The sequence below is a fragment of the Protopterus annectens genome, chromosome 13.part0 (genome assembly GCF_019279795.1).
Source record: "Protopterus annectens isolate FY-2018-M chromosome 13.part0, PAN1.0, whole genome shotgun sequence".
Taxonomy (NCBI): Eukaryota; Metazoa; Chordata; order Ceratodontiformes; family Protopteridae; genus Protopterus; species Protopterus annectens.
In genome coordinates this window covers 857,818,608-857,838,679 of record NC_056747.1, presented here as the reverse complement: position 1 = coordinate 857,838,679, position 20,072 = coordinate 857,818,608, and the positions used below count along the sequence as shown (strand labels likewise).

The following is a 20,072-nucleotide window of genomic DNA, read 5'->3' as shown; positions in this document are numbered from 1 at the left end:
TTATAAGTGTACTGGGGCAAACAAGATCTGGGGAAGCTAGGGAGCTGCATTATGGGTAAGGAAGGATGCCCACAAGCTTTGCTGAAGACCTCAAGCTTTCGAAATGGCCGAGATGGATCTGAAGGATTGGATTCGATCCATCAGTGAGAATAAAGGTCGAGATGGACAACACACATGAAATGTTATGGTAAGTACATGACTTCTTTTTTCTATGGAATTTTGCATAAATCAGTTCTTAGATTTTTATATTACTTGATATTTCAGTATTAAATAATAATTTACCTCCAAGTCAAAGAAAGACCATAAGTATTAAAACATTTATTTAATTAATAATAATAATAATAATAATAATAATATAAATGATCAAAGTAAGGGATGCAAAAATAGGACAGCATAAAAGAGGCAGTACAGGCTGAACAAAAATACTGGCAGAAAGACTTACGAGGTCCTCAGAATGTGGGATAGCTGTGTATCTTGCAGGTCTTTGAGGTGGCAAAAGGATATAGGGTCTGCAGGGAGACCAGGAAGATTAAGTGGAGAGTTTTGGACATAGAGATGGTAGAAACTGCTGGTATTACAGAAACATTGGACAGTGACAAAAAAGGGACTGGATGTAGAAGTTTCTGCATCTGAGTTACTTGTGAATAACAGAAGGAGAGATGATGGTATATTAACAATATGCAAAAAGGAAGGCATCAAATGTGAGGTCAGAGAAGAATAGAAATATACATGGTAAAGGGGGGGGGGGTCAAAGAAGCAGGCTTTGTCAGATCTTAGGGTAGGTACCCTAGCATTTAAGTGAAGAAAGGTGAATGAATGCATGCATATCCGTACAGTGTACCAGCTCTGAGGCACATCAATGGGGTAAGGTGAGAGACTAGAGCAGAGAATAAGGGAGTGGAAAAGGGTGAAGAAGGTAGTCACAAAGTAGGTCTTAAATCTGGGCGATTCCAAGTTTCATGGTGAAGAGTGAGTAAGAGTTGACCAATGTCTTAGACAAAATGGGTGTTTCAAACTTCTGATTCAGGCTGTACCAGAAAAGATAGAATTCTGGATGTAGTCTTAACTAAGGTAGAGGGGTCAGAGATGTCCAGGTAAATAAACTGTTAGCCAGCACTGATCATACCACTCTGGTTTAGAGTGGTGGGTGTTAAGGATACACAGTCCATTCTTTTATTTTTATTTTTACCTTTTTCTTGATCAGATAAGCCCACTAGCAAATTGTCCCTCCTTGGGAATGACCTTGGAGTACTGTCAGGTTAAAGTTGCACATTAAGCAACTGAAGCTGGAAGGAATCACTGTACTGGAAGGAGCTCATTAACAGCTCAGAACTTTAGTACTCTGTGGTACTTTAACAGTATGGATTATAATGAAATAGGGAAGAGGGTCAGAGATGAGTTGGGTACTGGTATCAAACCTACTATGGGAATGGGTCGTGGATAGAGTATTAAGCGCTGTGGAGAAGAGGCCGGGGAAAAGACAAAAAGAGAAGAAGGCCAATGTGGTTGCAAAGGAATGTGAGGCTAAGGATGAGGAGACAACTATATGACATATAAGAGGTGGGAAGATAGAAATGGAGAGGTGGACAGTCCACAATACAAGGACAACAGCAGAAAGGTAAGAAAGTGGCAAGAACAGCAGAGACACAAATTGAAGTAGAGTTAATAGAGTTAGCAAAAGGTGTTAGGAAAGAGAAAAACAGCCATTTATGAATGTAGTAGAAAGGAGAAAAGGAGGGATAAGTCACATGGGCTGACTGAGCTGTATATCAGAGCCCTTAGCAGTCATGCTAGTTTAATTTGGGATTTCCTCATGAAGATCTTAAACAGATTGAGGACCAGTGCAGAAGTATTTGAGGACTGAAGGGCAGCAAATGCAATAGCATTATATAAACAATGGAACATGAATAATTACTGGAACTAAACTTAGTTGAGTAATGTCACATAAAGTCATAGAGAAAATTCTGACAAAACAACTGGTTGCTTTCCTGTAGGGCAGCTGTCTTCAGGATTGCAGCCAATGCAGGTTTATAAACATAGAAGAAACTGTCAGTCAAACCTGATTCAGTTTTCTGACTGATTTACGAGAGAAATATCCAAAGAAGTAACATTAGATGTGGTTTTCCTGGATTAAAGTAAAGTCTTTGACTCAGGTCTGCAGAGCAGTCTGTTAGAAAAATTGGAGGATTATGGGTAGGACCAAAACTGAGGAACTAGGTTACTGTATGACTGAAGGGATTGTACACAGTTTTGTAGCGAGAGTGAAAGTGTAAGGAACAAGGAAAATGATTAGTAGAATACTGCAAACGGTGATCATTCTAAGGACCTCATAAGTCTGTATTCCAGTATTTTTGTTCAGGCTGTACTGCCTTTTTCATGCTGTCCTATTTTTTGGGTCTAGTACTATTTAGTATGGTTGTTGCAGACATACCTGACAGTGTATGGACCAAGATCATTCTTTTTACTGATTGCACGCAGATAGGTGCAGCAGTGGAGGATGTGGGGAAGAATCTAAAGAAGGGTATTAAACACTGACCAAGTAGTCAGAGCAGTGGCATATGAGGGACATTGCAGACATTTAAAGCACTGCACTTGGACCACAACATCCCTGGTGTGAATTATCAGTTGGCGGAATAGAACTGATGGCAAAAGTGTGCGAAATGGACCTAGAGATGTTGATCACACCTGGACTAGTCCATCTAGAGAAGAGGGGGGGCAGTGGCAGCAGTAGACAGACTGCTGGAGTTTAACCTCAGATAATACAGAGGTAATGCTACTCTACTGGGCCCTGTTCAGCCACACCTTCTGTAGTTCTGGAGGTCTTGCAAGGAGAGGAACATCAGCCAGCTGGAGTTTGTCCTGAAGAATGGAACCAGAAAGGTACATGGGCTGGAGAGGAAATGCTGTGACCAGAGGATAATCACTATAGAGAAGTAGCATCAGACATGATAAGGTGCATAAGATAATGTAAAGGAGATGGGAAGGAGTCTTCCAAATCAAGAAAGACAGCGGGAGAAGGAGGATAGCATAGCTGACAAATTCTATGGGCTAACTACTCCATTACTGTGCTATTTCTCCATCCTGAGGCAACCATAAGGAGTGCCTTAACACATACATCCTGAAGTTTGTTTTTCTACTTACTAAATATTTTTTGCTATGCTGTAATTTTTCCCCTTCCTTTTGAATTATGTTCATAGGATTTGTTGAATTATTATAAACATTTGTGAGTGGGCCTTTGACCAGCTAGGAAGCAGAACTCAAAAACAGTTTGGTAACTAGGTTGGTTACCTGATTTGAATTCCAGAAGATGTAGCTGTTTTAGTCTGTCCTTTTAGGGTGTACATGTTTAAATAATTCTTAACTTAGCAACTTTTGTACTTTAATCCTGGTGATCTTTTAATTGCATAATAGATCTTTTAACTTAAAGCTCATTTTAGTGACTTATTTCTCTGTGATTGATTGGTCCTGATTAAGTGTTCACAGGAACCTAACTGTTGAATGCTGCAGTAAGATTCTAGTTGGGTAGGCTATCCCCTGTACATCTAAAGTACAATCAAGTCATTCCTACAGCCTTGTAAATAATGTGGGGAGTTTGGCAGTGTGAGGATCATTTTGAAAGTGGCAAGAGTATTTTTAGTTTTCAGATTGCCTTTCCCCTTTTCTCCTTAATGAGATACTTATTTGTGAGGTGGTTTGTCAGGTTCCAAACTTCCAAAATCTCTGATCTGCTGCAGAACTCACAACATGTTTTAATGTTATCCTTTGGGGCTGGGATTATTAGGTATTTGTATTTGTCTAACTTTCTAGGACCTATGACCATCATCCTGAACATTTGACCATGGATCATTGGCATCAGATAATACAGCAGTACTCTTGGACACTGTATAGGTAATCCTTCATTAAGGATTATATTGAGCAACAATTCAGCACTCGTTTCCAAATTTACTTTGTTTTTGTCTTTATGGTGTACACACTACAAATGTAGGGTAAATTTTTCTGTGCTTGGCAGCAGGAAGTTGAAGTTTAGGATTTACCCAACAGCACTTCCAACAGAGGGCACTTGAGGGTGTCTTTGAGGAAGTGCAGCAGGGCTAGCAGTTTTAAGAAATTAGGCAAGGTTTTAGAAAGTGAAGCTTCCTGCCCATGGTGGTAGTGGGGAGCTACAGCAACCCTATGTGTGTGTGTGTGGGGGGGGGGGGTGTTGAGAGCATTGGTATATATCAAGTATGGATAATGCCTAGCACTAAAGGAACACTACCACAGGAAAGGTTGATTGACATTTTATTGAGAGCTGAGAGAAGGGGGTATTTTTATCAGTGAAAACATAGATTTACTTTTTTGTTAAATTTTACTGGTAAGATTTATTGCAGAGTTATTGACTGTAGTTACTGCCAAATATAGTCAATGTATTTAAAATATATGTGCATATGCAAGTATCCTAGATCTCACCCTCTTCCCTCAAATCCCACAGTTTGTCTGTCTAGTACTTGAACATATTGCAACAGTATACGTGTTTTTTAGCACTCTGTTATGTAAGGTTGCCTATGCTTGGTATACACTATGACAGAGGAATGTTATGATCTGATGTTGTCAGTTTTCATTCTATCCTCAACTGTTGGGTTCGGATCCAACCCTCTGATCCAACTCTGTCCTTACTAAAGCATGTGGCCACCAAAAACTCTCAAGCTCTTTCCCTAAGCATAATGCACAAACCCATAACATACCTCAGGTCTTTTTTGCCACTTTTTGTGAAAGAAATGGTTAGCCTGAACTCTCAAATGTTTGTCAAGTCTTTTTATCTGCATATTTTCTATATATTTATATATTTTTCCCTTCTTTAATACTCAGTGTAACTTTACCATTGTTGGTAATTTTCTTCACATACTTTTTCTATTAACTTATTGTATAGATATCCGTGTAATTTTTCGTACTATAGCTGGTATGATTCTCTTGTCTTTACCCTTATTTTTTTATATATACAAAAAAAATCTATCCTCCTTTCTATTTTTTTTTTTACAATTGTCATGTCTGACAAAGTGCCATCTGGGTTCAAAAAATGTCAGAAGTGTGGAAAAAATTACACTTATCAGATGCCCATCCTTTATGTGTGTATTCTTTAGGCCCTCGACATTTACAAGAGGATTGTGCTGTCTGCAAGAATTTCAACCCAAGGGCCTTAGCAGATAGGAAAAATAAATTAATATTGAAAGGTTTGTTTCCATAGTTGTTTGAAGAGGCTATCTCTGGGGTTCAGTCTTGCAAAACTAAAGTTAAGAAGACCTTGGCTAAGTCTCCAAGGCCATCTTTGTCTTCCATGTCTTTATCAGAGCTGCCAAAGAAGAAATCTAAAATGGATCTGAAATCTGCTAAGGTCCTCTCTTCAAATCCAATGAGAAAATCTTAGGCTGTAAGCTCTTCCAAGCTGAAAATTCTTCAGAGAACTAGCTATTTTCAAAGGAAATGTCAAACCTTGGAGAGTTTCCTCTCCCTTCCTTATAGATGCTGTTCAAGGTCACCATCCCCTGCATCATCTCTCTAGGAGTCTAACTAAGTAAGATATGGACAAGATGATGAGGAAGTTTCTCTCGGTGCAAATTCAGACTGGTGTTCTTCCGGCTCCTACCCCTTTGGGTCAGAGAGCCTGTTCTTCTCTTACATTGCCATTGTCTACTCCTTCTCAGATCACACCAATTGATTCAGAGTCCCTGGATCCAAATCTTCTGGTTCCATCTGGCTCAGATCTGAAGATTCTTTTATCTTAGGATCCAAAGAAGCTTCTTTTGAGTGCACTAGCTCTGATTTCTTCAGATCCGGATGACTGTCTGAGCCTAAGCTGCCTTGTCGGTCCTGAGGTTTTGGAGTCTACTTTGAGGTTTTCAGAACCATCTCTGCCACTCAGAGCTTCAGCACTGGATAGCTCAGCTCTGACTACCGCCTTGGGGGGATTGCTCTTGGAGCAGAGGGAGGCAGTGATCCACAATCTGGTCTTCTCAGAGCTGCTGTCTTCCCTCTCTCCAGAGCAGTCTGCCTTCAAGGTTGTTTAGAGAGTGTTTTCTGTTCTAACAAGATGAACGGGTGCACCCCCTTCAGATCTGAAATCCAGTTCCCAAATGTCTCTGCACTTGGACCCACATCATTCTACTCCATAGGGACAGCCAGCCCAAGGCCTCCAGATCACCCAACAGGGTATTACAGTTTCTTTTGACACTTCATTGGATCATCCCATAGAGGAAGTTCCTCAGAAGAGGAAGTGCAAAAGGAAGCACTTGGCCTCTCCAAGAGTAGGTCACTGAGGATACTGATTTTGATGAAGGAGAAGAGTCCCCACGATCTCCGGAAGACTTCTCATTTGGAGACATTCTTGAGATTCTTAAACAGAGGTGTTTGGACTTTAGCCAACCCTTCACCAGAGGAATCAGTATTTCTGGAAAACTTTAGAGCTGGCCCATCAACCTCCTGGGTTACCTCTCCCGCCTACGATCTCATTGATTTGGTCTCTAGGTGGGTGTGAAAAGAGCCTGACTCAGTTGAGCCAGTCCCTAACAGGCCAGATGGGATTCTGGCTCCACCTGTTGGGAAGGAATTCTGGAGTAAGGGGGTGCTAGTGGATGCCATGTTTGTGTCGATGGCCATAAAGAAGGAACTTGCTGAGCAGAGTTCCTCAGTCCATCCCCCTAACAGGGAGTCTGGGGTGATGGACAGGTTTGGGAAGCGTATTTATGCTTCAGTGACCTTTGGCCTTGGGTTGCTGAACTGTTTGGCACATTTTACCAGACTACAAAGGGATTTGATCAAAGAACTTTCATAATCTCTTTCAGGGACTGTTACTGCTTTGGCTCAGTCTTCTGTGGCCTCTCAGTTGACTACCCTTCAATCCATTTCACATTCATTCATGAGGCTTCTCTCATGCAGCTGAAAGCCTCAAGGGCAGCGGATTTAGGCATATCCATTTGGAGGCATGCCTGGATACATCAATGTGATTTTTGCAGAACCTTTCAAGATCTTGCTTGTCAGTGCTTCCTTTGACAGCAGTTTGTTGTTTGGCCCAAAAGTGAAGTACACACTCTCTAGGTGTGAGAAGGATGGAAAGACCCTGTCTGCAGCTGGCATATGTTTTTCAACCCCTCAAAGAGTCTTTTCCAGGAATCAACAAGGTGATTGGAAGATGTGGTTCAGAAAGTCCCTGGGTCCTTTCCAGGACACACATGGAAATAGTTCCCCTAGGGGCAGAGCTCTAAAGGATGACGATACCCCCGAGGCAGAGGAAGCCAGCAAAATCAGCCGTCCAGAGATTCTTTTTCTGATAGACCCTACCAACTCTCCTGAAAAAGGAGGCCCAATGTCCACCTCTGGAAGCAGTCGGGGGGGGGGGTCAACTATCCTTGCACCAAAGAGCCTGGCTAGATATAACAAGAAATCATGGGTGCAGAGGATTATTTCCAGAGGATATATAATTCCCTTTTCCTTGCCACCTCCAACTGTACACAAGATTCCTGATGTTCCACCCAATCAGAAGAAGGAAACAGCAGTAGAAATACAAAAGCTACTAGAAAAAAAAAAGAGTCATCCAAGAGGTCCCACCAGGCCAGATAGAATCTGGAACTTACTCAGTATTCTTTTTAGTGACAAAAAAAAAAGAAACGGGACTGGAGGCCAATTCTAGACCTCAGCAAATTGAACAATTCAGTTCGATGTACAAAGTTTCGGATGGTCACAATTTAATCCATTCTACCCTTTCTGGGCAAGGATGACTGGATGTGCTGGATAGACCTTCAGGATGTGTACTATCACATAAAAATGAATAGGCAATGCTTCTGGCTGAGGACAGCCATTATCAATTAAGAGTACTACCCTTGGCCTCACCACAGCCAGCCCCCAGGTTGTTCACCAAATACATGGCAGTAGTAGTGGCTTACTTGAGACTGCAGGGATTCTGAATGTTTCCATATCTAGACTGGCTCATTACTGCCCCAACAAGGCATCTACTATTACTAGCAAGAGACCAGGTGATCCAGACTTGTTCTCATCTGGGGATAACCGTAAATTACAAGAACTCTTGGTTACAACCACCTCAAACCTTAGAAGTCATAGGAGCAGTTTTCAGCATGACTTCAGTGACAACTTCTCTTCCTCTTTTAAGACTACAGACCGTCAGAATCCAGGTCAGAAAAATAATTCACAGTACCAACATTTCAGCCTGCTTAATTCTTCAAGCCTTGAGGTCATTGTCAGCTGCCATTATCTTAGTCCCTCCAGAAATATTTCATGTGAGAATTCTCCAGTGGATGTTAGCAACACAATGGCCAGTTCTCTCCCAGTTCATGTCAACACAGATAACGATCACTCAGGCATGCAAACAATACCTTTGGTGATGGAATCAATCAAATCAGGTTCTACAAGGTTGTCCTTTTATTCTCCCTCAATCCAAGGCTATTGTGACCACAGATACTTCCCAGATTAGGTGGGAGGGCATGTCCAGGGGAAAACAGTCCAAGGCACATGGTCCCTCGAAGAGGCAAATTTGCATATCAGTGTTCTAGAGATGAAAGTAGTACTCTTAGGCTTACAGGCCTTCCAAGATGCTCTCCCTGTAGGGACAATTGTGATTCAAACAGACAATATGTCAGTTGTCTGATACATCAACAAGCAAGGAGGAGCAAAATCCTACCCCCTGTGTCGAGAAACACTCAGGGTATGCCAATGGGTGATCTCATCTAACCACTTTCTAATAGCAATGCACATTCCTGAGAAGTCCAGTCTGATAGCAGACAGTCTGAGCAGATCCAGTCGTCTACCTCATGAGTGGTTTCTCAACAAGAAAGTGACCAGTATGATTTTCTGTCAGTGGGGCTAGCCTTGCTGTGATCTTTTTACATCTCCCCTAAACAACAAGTGCAGCAGCTTCTTTGCCCTGATACCCCACCAGGAGAGTCACCAAGGGATGTGCTATTCCATGATCGGCACCCCCATCTCCTTTATGCCTACTTCCCAGATTCCTACAGTAAGCTGCCTGGTTGAAGAGCATAGTCATCCTCATTGCTCCTTACTGGGCTCAACAAATTTGGTTCCCCTTTCTTTGGCCTCGTCTAATTTATCCACCTTGGATTCTGGATCTGATTCCAGACGTTCTGTCTCACCCAACAGGCATGATTCACCCGAACATCTCAAACCTCAAGCTAACAGCATGGTTTCTTCAATTCCTTTAATATCCAGACCACTGATGTGCTCTTCCCCCATCTGTCATATACTTTTATCCTCCCATGAGGCTTCTATATGAAAACTTTATAGAAGTAAATGTTTGTTTCATGGGCACAACAAAAATGCATTGACCCCTTCTCATCTCCTGTACAATGTGTACTAGATTTTTTGGCATTCATTTTTAATGAGGGCACTAATTCCTCAACGATTAAAGTTCAGTTAGCAGCAATCTCTAATTTTCATGTTGGATTTGAGAATTCTTCTCTTGATTCGTCTAAACTTTGTAAAGCATTTTTGAGAGGCACATTCATACTGAGACCCCCATTTAAAGACCCTACCCCACCATGGGATTTAAACTTGATACTGCAAGCCTTGTAAGAGTGAAAGGGAAGGTCTACAAGAGGGTAGTGAGACCAGCTATGTTATATGGGTTGGAGACAGTGGCATTGACAAAAAGGCAGGAGTTAGAGCTGGATGTGGCAGAGTTAAAGATGTTAAGATTTGCACTGGGTGTGACAAGGGTGGACAGGATTAGGAATAAGTATATTAGAGGGTCAGCCCAGGTTGGAAGGTTTGGAGACAAAGCCAGAGAGGCAAGATTACGTTGGTCTGGACATGTGCTGAAGAGGGATGCTGAGTATATTGGGAAAAAGATGCTAAGGATGAAGCTACCAGGTAACAGGAAAAGAGGAAGTCCTAAGATAAGGTTTATGGATGTGTTGAGAGAGGACATGCAGGTGGTTGGTGTGACAGACTAAGATGCAGAGGACAGGAAGAAATGGAAACGGATGATCCACTGTGGCGACCCCTAACTGGAGCAACCGAAAGATGATGATGATGACTGCAAGCCTTGACCCATTCCTCCTTCCCCTTTGAACCAGCAGCAAAATGCAATCTTAAGTTTCTGACCTGGAAAACTATCTTTCTAGTGGCCATTACCTCTGCTAGAAGAATTTCAGATCTTCAAGCATTATCATCTAAACCTCCATACTTTATCTTTGATAAGACTAGAATCACTTTACGTACCATTGCATCTTTCCTTCCCAAGGTGGTGTCAGAGTCTATTAATTTGCCAGTTTCCTTTCCAAAATTTGCAAACAAAGGCTTTTATATATTGCATTTGTTAGATGTTCAGACAATTACATTTTTACTTACATAGAACAAAAGAAATTAGAAAGACAGACCAATTGTTTGTAACCTTTGCAGATTGTAAATTGGGGAAATCAGTTGCAAAGGTGACTTTAGCTAGATAGCTGATAGATTGCATATCATTCATTTACAGCAAATTAAATCTGTCTGTACCAAGATGTCTGAGTCCATTCCACTAGGTCCATGGCTGCTACTTCAGTATTTCTCTCTCTAGCTTCCATGGATGACATATGTGCAGCTGCAACTTGGTCCAACCCTCATACCTTTATTACCCATTATAAATTGGATCTGGTCTCAAGGGGGAAGAGCAGATTTATGCTCAGCTGTGCTCAGGAATTTCCTTCGAGTCCACCCGGGATTTTAGGTAGCTGTCCCAACAGTTGAGGATAGAATGAAAGTTGACATCATCAGATAAAGAAGCTATATTCTTACTATAATGTTCCATCTGTGTTGTCCATTTTCATTCTTCCTCAACTTCCCAGCCACCAACCCCCATCCTTTGCCTTTATTGACTTCTGGAAGAACGAGAGACTTTAAGGAGCTCCAGATATGACCTTTCTGTCAAGAAGTTGTAGTTATTCTTTCTACTTTATGTAAGGCAGCAAACAAGATCTGAGGTATGCTGGGGATTGATGCATTATGGATAGGGGAAAGAGCTCAAGTTTTTTGTTGGCCACAAGCTTTAGTAATGGTTGAGTTGGATCCATGGGTCTTGGATCCAAACCCAACAGTTGAGGAAGAATGAAAATGGACAACTCAGATGGAACATTATAGAAATTACATAACTTCTCTTTTTACATTTTTGCAACTCTTAAGAATATGACAAGACATAATAAGGAGCAATGCTTTTCTAGTGTCTGAGAATGGCACTCCCAACCCTGCAGACTATTTTTTTTGTATGCATGGAAAGATCAGATTAGTCCTTGCTAAAGCTTTTTCTGTTCAAATGGTGGAATGCTATGCCAACACTGTACAAAGACAGGGGTAAAATGTGCTGAAAGTCTCAATTTAAGTGTCAGCATCTATTATAATAGCTGTAATAAAATGGATGACTTAATGACTGCATGTGCCTTTTACAACTTCTGCCCCTTGGAGATGTGCTTGATATGTTGGAGGAGTTAGGGGCGGAGGCAAGTCTAAATTTGTATATCACTCCAGCACTGCACTGACTGTTCTCCACTACATTAGCCGGAGGCAGGGAAATGCTGACTGTGGCCACAGGAAAGCTTCACAAGGAGAGAAAAAAAAACTAAAACTGGAAGTTCTGAGAACCCTGTAAATGCAGAGGGATGGAAAAGATATCTGTTGCAATTAATACAACACTCCAACTTTGAAATATAAATGATAATAAATAAATGAATGTAGAATAGAGGCATTTTCCAAGCTGTACTGACAAAATTGTATCACTGTAACTAAAGGTAACTTTTTGTCCTTAGGTTCTTATTGCATCACACCTGCCATCCTATGAACTCCGACACAACCAGGTGGAGTCCATCTTCCTGTCAGCTATTGATATGTATGGCCATCAGTTCTGCATTGAGAACCTGCAGGTATATATTGTACAACAGCTTGTCATTTTTTGTATATTTGCTACTCCTTGATACTGCCCTTTTAGGTTAGATGGGAGTGGTCTAGGATTGCCAAGGTGAGATATGAAGATGGATACAGTAGAATTTAGATTTCCAGATAAAAATGCAGAAAATCCAAACTAAACTCCCACTTGCATCTGTGTATAGTCATTTTCTCCTTATCCATTTTTACATATCCCCAATGATCAAAGCAGTGTTTATAATATAACTAGTATTACATTGAGTTAGTTACTGAAATTATCTGCATACCATCTAAATTAAGGTATTTTCCCTGCTGCAGCACAGATTCTGCATCCCACTCCCACAGAGTTAAGCCGTTCCTTCAATTAAAACATAGTCTTTCCTTACTCATTGTAAAGTGCAGGTGATATATTTGGGTTAAACTCTTCTTGCCAGCAAGCCCCAGGACAGTTCTGGTGCTGTTTACTCATGATATACACAAATGTTTTGTATTATATCTGGCACTAGATCCTGATGGAGATGGTATTGTTGTACAGCTGGTGTCTAATCTCTCTCTCCTGTGTTAATATCCCATCATTTGCTTATCTGATTAGTAAAATGTATAAACAGTTGTAGTAATGAAATGATTTTCTACCTTCTTCCATGACAGTTCCAAATATGGCGTAAATTATGGCTTCTGTGTACAGCAAATGTATTTTTTGGTGCTGTGAATCTTAGCTGATGGAGCCCTTTCTTTTGCAGCATTAACCAGTTCATTCCTCTCTTGGGAAAGTAGCCTGTAGTCCAGGTGGGAACACTGTAGTCCATTCTTCCCTGTCTGGAGGGATATTCAGCCCATTCTTCCCTAAATATGCAGGAGCTGGGCAGTACGGATCAGGCCAGTCCACTATTTGGCTGGACCATAACTGTGTACTGTGGGATGCTTGCATGCCTCCAGACACATCTTCCCCATCTTAAGTCCAGTAGCATTGCTTGGCAGCATTGTATTCAGCAGGCCTATTTGCCATGGGTGCAATACCCAGTGTTCCATCTAGGCATCACCAAAGTGACAGCAACAACCACCTTCTACCCCCACGCTAGGTAAACCAGCAATGGCTCCTCACTGGCTCATCCCTTCCATGCCAGTGGCAGTACTGCTAATTGAACACAGGTCATCTCCGTCACATTTAGGGCTTCATACCCCCTTGTCATGGAGTGGACAAATTTACCATTGTACTGGATGTCACCAGCTTGAATCTTAAAAGTTAGATATGATACCCTGGCAAATGTGACATAACAGATTTGCTTTGGTGTCATCTAGACGATCTTTATTTGGTTTCTTTTAAATCTGTGGCATGTAAAATAGTATGCATGTCCCATCCTCATACACTTTGCTGGTAATTGCTTGGAAGTGATGCACACTTCATACAAAACTGCATACAGCAGTGAACTGCCATGGTAGCCGTATGTAAGTGCCAGTGTTTGTGTGTGTGTGTGTGTGTGTGTGTGTGTGTGTGTGTGTGTGTGTGTGTGTGTGTGTGTGTGTGTGTGTGTGTGTGTGTGTAGTTTATACAAATGTTGTTCAACTGATTAGCATCCCATTATGTAGTGTTGTGTGACCTGTGGATGACTGTTCTTTACACTATGTGTACAGTATGTACACAAGTGATGTAGAAAAATGGAATGCATTCTGCATGTCAGTAGTTATGTGTTTTGATTTGGTTTTCCCTATCTAAGTTGTAGTCTTATAGAGAAAAGGCAAGTATTTGATGGCTGTGAATGTAAAACTTTCATCAATAAATTTATCCCCTAATAAATTCAGTTTTTGATGCTTTAAAAATTGAAAAGACAGTATAAAGTCATAGTACCCCACATCATGAGTATTACAAGATCTAAAACACTACACTGGTTTATGTCACATTCTTCACAAAATTTATATTTTCTTGTACTCATGGCTGACACTCGGTGTGGTTTTCAATGAATACTGTGGAAAACTCATTGTAGTATTTATTCACTAACTGCTTGTAAAATTCTCTCTTAAACTTTTCCAGAAACTCATCTTATCTGAGACATCCATTTTTGATGTTCTTCCCAACTTCTTCTATCACAGCAACCAGGTGGTCCGTATGGCTGCTCTAGAGGTAAGTCTCCATGTCATTCCAAGTAATATTGAACAGTGGGCTTCTGTTAGTATTAGTAATGCCTCCAAGAAAAGTTTCCTTGATTTGGAGAAACCCATCTTAGAATGCGGGGAGCTCTCTGTGGGCAAGCTTCACCAAAGCAGCACAATAATTCGAGGTAATTGTCCACTTGTTGGAACACAATCAATGCTGCTGCTACATTAAGATGTGGTTTAGTCAATATATATTAGTACATGGTACATTAAGATGTGGTTTAGTCGATATATATTTGTACATGGTATATTAAGATGTGGTTTAATAGATATTATATTAGTACATACATGTTGCGTTGAGATGTGCTCTAATATATATGTGTGTGTGTGTATATATATATATATATATATATATATATATATATATATATATATAGTACAAGGTACATTAAGATGTGGTTTAATAGATTTATAGTAGTACATGGTACATTAAAATGGTTTAATAGATTTATATTAGTACATGCTACATTAAGATGTGGTTTAATAGATATATATTAATACATGGTACATTAAGATATGGTTTAATAGATATATATTAATACGTGGTACATTAAGATGTGGTTTAATAGCTATATATTAATGAATTCACTTTATAATCCCGAAATCCTGAAATACCGAATCTCAGAATTTCGAGACCATAAAGCCAAAAGCTCTAAATACCGAAATCCCAAAAGCGTGAATTTTGAAATTGCGAATCCTAAAATAACCAGACAACACGCACATACACAAACACACACCTTCCCCCCACAAACTAACACACAAACCTACACTACATACAAGCAGAGGGAGGCTCCCTGCACCCCCCACACCCCCCTACTTAAATATACTAGCTCCATGGTCACAGTACACAGACAAACACACGAAAACAATACCACACACCTACATTCCCCTTGCACACACACACACATCACAGTCACAACACACACTGGCACACACTAAAGCCCCTAACCAACACCCTTAAACATACTTACTTACCTGAACTTCCATTCAAACACCGCAACACCAGAAGCGCTACTTCAACATCATTGAACGTCGGGATTTTGAAATGCGCTTCTGGGGTTTCGGTATTTAAAACTTTCGGCTTTATGATCTCGGGATTCTGAAATTCGGTATTTCAGAATTTTGAGATTATAAAGTGCTCCCATATTAATACGTGGTACATTAAGATGTGGTTTAGTAGATATGTATTAGTACGTGGTACATTAAGATGTGGGGTAATAGATATGTATTAGTATGTGGTACATTAAGATGTGGTTTAATAGATATATAATAGTACAAGGTATATTAAGATGTGGTTTAATAGATTTATATTAGTACATGCTACATTAAGATGTGGTTTAATAGATTTATATTAGTACATGGTACATTAAGATGTGGTTTAATAGATTTATATTAGTACATGGTACATTAAGATGTGGTTTAATAGATGCATATTAGTACAAGGTATATTAAGATGTGGTTTAATAGATTTATATTAGTACATGCTACATTAAGATGTAGTTTAATAGATTTATATTAATACATGGTACATTAAGATGTGGTTTAATAGATTTATATTAGTACATGGTACATTAGGATGTGGTTTGAAAGATATATATTAGTACATGGTAAGTACATTAGGATGTGGTTTAAAAGATATATATTAGTACATGGTACATTAAGATGTGGTTTAATAGATTTATATTAATACATGGTACATTAAGATGTAGTTTAATAGATTTATATTAGTACATGGTACATTAGGATGTGGTTTAAAAGATATATATTAGTACATGGTACATTAAGATGTGGTTTAATAGATATGCATTAGAATATGGTACATTAAGATGTTTAATAGATATGTATTAGTGCATGGTACATTAAGATGTGGTTATATATATTAGTACAAGGTACGTTAGGATGTGATTTAATAGATCTATATTAGTACAAGGTACGTTAAGATGTAATTTAATTGATATATATTAGTACATGGTACGTTAAGATGTGGTTTAATAGATATATGTTAGTGCATGGTACGTTAAGATGTGATTTAATAGGTTTATATTCATACATGCTACATTAAGATGTGGTTTAATAGATTTATATTAGTACATGGTACATTAAAATGTGGTTTAATAGATTTATATTAGTACATGGCACATTAAGATGTGGTTTAATAGATGTATATTAGTACAAGGTATATTAAGATGTGGTTTAATAGATTTATATTAGTACATGCTACATTAAGATGTGGTTTAATAGATTTATATTAGCACATGGTACATTAAGATGCTATAGGTTCATAGGTTCATACTAGGCTATCTGCCCTAGGGCATTTACAGGCCTAGCCAGAGTGTGTTTGGCTTTCGCCACCCCTTGGAATGAGTTTACTGTGCCCTTTTTAAGGTTAGTTTACTGTGTCTCTGTCTAGCAGTGACACAGAAGTGACCCCCGGGGTGAACCTACGATCTCCCATCCACTCGTCAAGTTTCCTTTTGAAGAGAGTCAGTGAGGGGCTCTGCCTAACATGGACTGGGATTTTATTCAAGAGTGAAGGGAGCCTCTGGGTTATGAATCTGTCCCTCCAGCATGTCCTATTTATTTCTGTGCTGAGGTTCAGTTCTCTCGATCGCATAGCTCTAAGGGATTTGGATTTTCTGAGGTGGAGCATGTCCATTAATTCCGGGTTGGACATGCTTTGTACGTCAGGCATAGATCGCCTCTGAGTAGGCGGTATGCAACTGAGTAGAGCTGGAGTTTCTTTAGTCGAGCAGCATATGGCATTTGTTTGAGTCCCTTGATCCTCTTTGTGAGGTACTTTTGGGGTCTTTCTAGTTGCTGCAGGTGTCGGGTAAGGTACATCCCAAATGGGGCATTGTACTCAATTATGGGCCTGATGAGGGAAGAGTACAGGGGCACAATGACCTCCCTTGATCTAGATGTGAATCCTTTCATGATAAGATGGGCTATATAGAAGGTCTTTCTAACCACTTTGGCAATGTGATTGTCAAAGGAGAGATTACTATCGACTTGGGTCCCTACGTCCCTAATTACTTCTTCCGTACTTAATGGATTACCACCAATGTGGTAATTTGTGGGCACTTTGTTTTTCCCCAAAGGGTATGACTATCCACTTTTTGGCGTTTAGTTTAAGGCCGTGGCTCTGGCACCAGTTATCCATTTCTATGAGTCCCTTTTGGAGGATGCTTGTGTCAGCTAGAGAGTCAATTATGGCGCCCAATTTGCAGTCATCTGCGAACTTGGTCAACCACAGTCCTCCTGTGTTAGCCTGTACCTCAGAAAAATATATACCGAATAAGAGAGGTCCCAGGACTGAGCCCTGTGGGATGCCACTTGTGACTGGTTTAGAGTCTGACATGGCTCCAGCAATTCTGACCATGTGGGTTTTGTCCTTGAGCCAGTTTGCAACCCATCTTATGACATAGGGGTTTATATTTAAGCTGGAGAGCTTGTCTATGATGCCCGAGTGGGGTATTGTGTCGAAGGCTTTTGCGAGGTCCAGGTAGGCTGTGTGAACTACCTTACCCTCATCAGTGGCCTTGGTGACTGTTTCAAAGAAGTCAACCAGGTTCAAGAGGCAGGATCTGCCCTTAACAAAGCCGAATTGGGTAGGATCCAGTGTCTGTACGTCCCCAATGTATTTGTTTATGAGTTCCATAATGATCATTTCCATAGCTTTGCAGACCAGGCTAGTCAGGCTTATGGGGCGGTAGTTTCCAGGGTCCGTAGAAGCACCTCCTTTGTGGAGTGGGACCACTGTTGCTGTATGCCATTCTTTGGGTACATATCCTGTAGTAAGGCTGAGATTGAACAGTAGCCTTATGTGTGGGTTCAGCTCTTCTTGGAGTTCATGTAGCACACAGCCCAGAACACTGTCTGGTCCCATTGATGCTGTGTTATTTGCTTTGGAGAGAGCGGCTCTCACCTGGGCATCTGAGATGTCAGGGAGGCAACACTCTGCTGGGATAGATATTTGTCCTTTGGGGGGGGGGGGGGGAGTTTGCACTGAACCTGTCTGCCAGGATGTTGGCAATGTCTGTGGGTTCAGTGTATTTTTTATCATTATGGACTAACTCTGAGCATATCTGGGAGTTGCCACCCAGGTTTCTAACATAACTAAAGAAGGCCTTATGATTATCTTTAGTGTCTTGTGCAATTTTTCTCTCAAAGCTGGCCTTGGATGATTTTATGAGGGAACATAGTTTTTTGCTAGTACTGATCAGAGATGCCTTCCCTTTTAGGGATTTTGCTCTATCATGTAGTAGCTTCCTCCTTCTGTTGTTTAGATTATTTACGGCTGGGTCCACCAGACAGGATGCCTGCCTTTGGGGAAATGGGTCTTGGTTTTATTTGGGATTGCATGATCCATGCATTCCTGAAGGTGGCCATAGAATGCGTTTATAAAGGATTCAGCAGATTGGGCTTTAGTTTCCACTGGCCCGGGGGCCTTGAAGGATTCCACTTCGGATTTAAGAAGTGTGAAGTCAGCTTTTGAGAAGTTCTTCACTGTGGTCTTCTGTGCTGGGGGTGGGGGCAGGATGTGAATTTTCAGTGAGATTAATTTATGGTCTGATCTTACCAAAGAGGGGTATACTTCTGGTATGGAACATTGTGTCCCCATGTTTGTGATGATCAGGTCTAGTATGTTTTCCCCTCTTGTGGGAGTGGTGACTAGTTGTTCCATAGCATTTGAGTTTATGAATTCTAGGAACCTTTGGGCTAGGGTGTTGGGGCTTGAGTAATGCTCCCAGTCTATGTTTGGATAGTTGAAGTCCCCCAATATGATGGTGTTTGGAGAGACCTTCATATTCTCCAGTGTCTTCAGGAAGGCCGAGTGGGATTCCTGAGTTTGAGAGGGTGGTCTGTAGCATGCTACAAACTGGAAGGCAGTTTTGCCCACTGTTAGTTGCACATGGATGGTCTCCGATGCTTTGTGCAATGCCACTAACCTGGAGGTGTGGGTATCCTTGATGAATATGGATACTCCCCCTCCTTTTGTGGTTCGGTCCAAGTTTTGGGGCCGAAAAGCATAATATGAGGTATAACCTGGTAGTGCTGGGGTGCTCTCGGAAGCCTTAAACCAGGTTTCTGTCACTGCACAGACATCAATGTTCTCCATACTGAGGAGGGCTTCGAGAGCGTGCATCTTGAGGTTTAGACTTCTGGCGTTGAGCAGCATCACCCTTAGTTTCTTTCTACTTGTTTTGTCTAAAGAGGTGGGTTTGTCTTTTGAGCCTTGCCTAAAAAAGGCACTATGGGGGTGGCAAGAGCCTTTGCCAATATCCGAAAGCCCAGGGGTGACAGGTGCAAGCCGTCCCTTGCGAAGCAGCGTGGCTTGTCGAGCATGTCATCCCAAGCAGACAGACACTGGATCCCCTTTGAATGACACCAATACGTAAGCCAGTTGTTGAAATTGATCATTTTGTCTTTATACTGTGGCATCATTCTTGGTGAGGGTAAGATGCTGCTCAAGGTCAGGGGCATACCAGCCTGGGCTACATAATCAGAGCGCTCCTATACGTCTCTTTTCATGTAGTCCAGGGAGGTACATCTCAGGTCATTCACACCAGCATGGACAATGACGGAGACATATTTGTACCTGCTTTGGAGTGACCTGAGTGCTTGTGTTATGTGGCGGATTCTAGCGCCTGACAGGCAGCTCACTTTGACCTTTTCCTTGTTCAGCCTGGTGAGCGGGACGTCGGTGTGTCTGACTATAGAGTCACCTATTACAAGTGTATCAGGTATATTGTTAGGCCTTAAGGGCTGTGACTGTTTGGCACACTGACTTTGTGAACTATGTGTTGCATGTGATTTGTTTTGGGGTAGTGGTTGCTTGGATGTCTGCTTTGGAGGTCTCTGCTGCTTAGACAGATTTTTATTTAGAGCCTCCGAGTATGTTTTTGTGTGTTTGTGTTTGGTTTGCAGTTGTGGTAGGTCTATGTGAGACTGGATTTATGGTGTGTGTGGTTACCTTCTCCTCCTGACTGGTTACGCCAGAACTGGGTCGAGAGAGCTCAGCC

At 41.1% G+C, this 20,072-nt stretch overlaps 1 protein-coding gene across 6 annotated transcripts in view; it reads left to right on the top strand.

Annotated features, from left to right (window-relative positions):
• ACACA (acetyl-CoA carboxylase alpha) overlaps nt 1–20,072 on the top strand; it is a 2,143,878-nt gene that overhangs the window by 755,513 nt on the left and 1,368,293 nt on the right. For all 6 annotated transcript variants that reach the window (XM_044054575.1, XM_044054578.1, XM_044054576.1 and 3 more), the window contains 2 exons: nt 11,784–11,897; nt 13,928–14,017. In XM_044054575.1, coding sequence (XP_043910510.1) covers nt 11,784–11,897; nt 13,928–14,017 — 204 coding nt within the window. The remainder of the gene's footprint in view (nt 1–11,783; nt 11,898–13,927; nt 14,018–20,072) is intronic.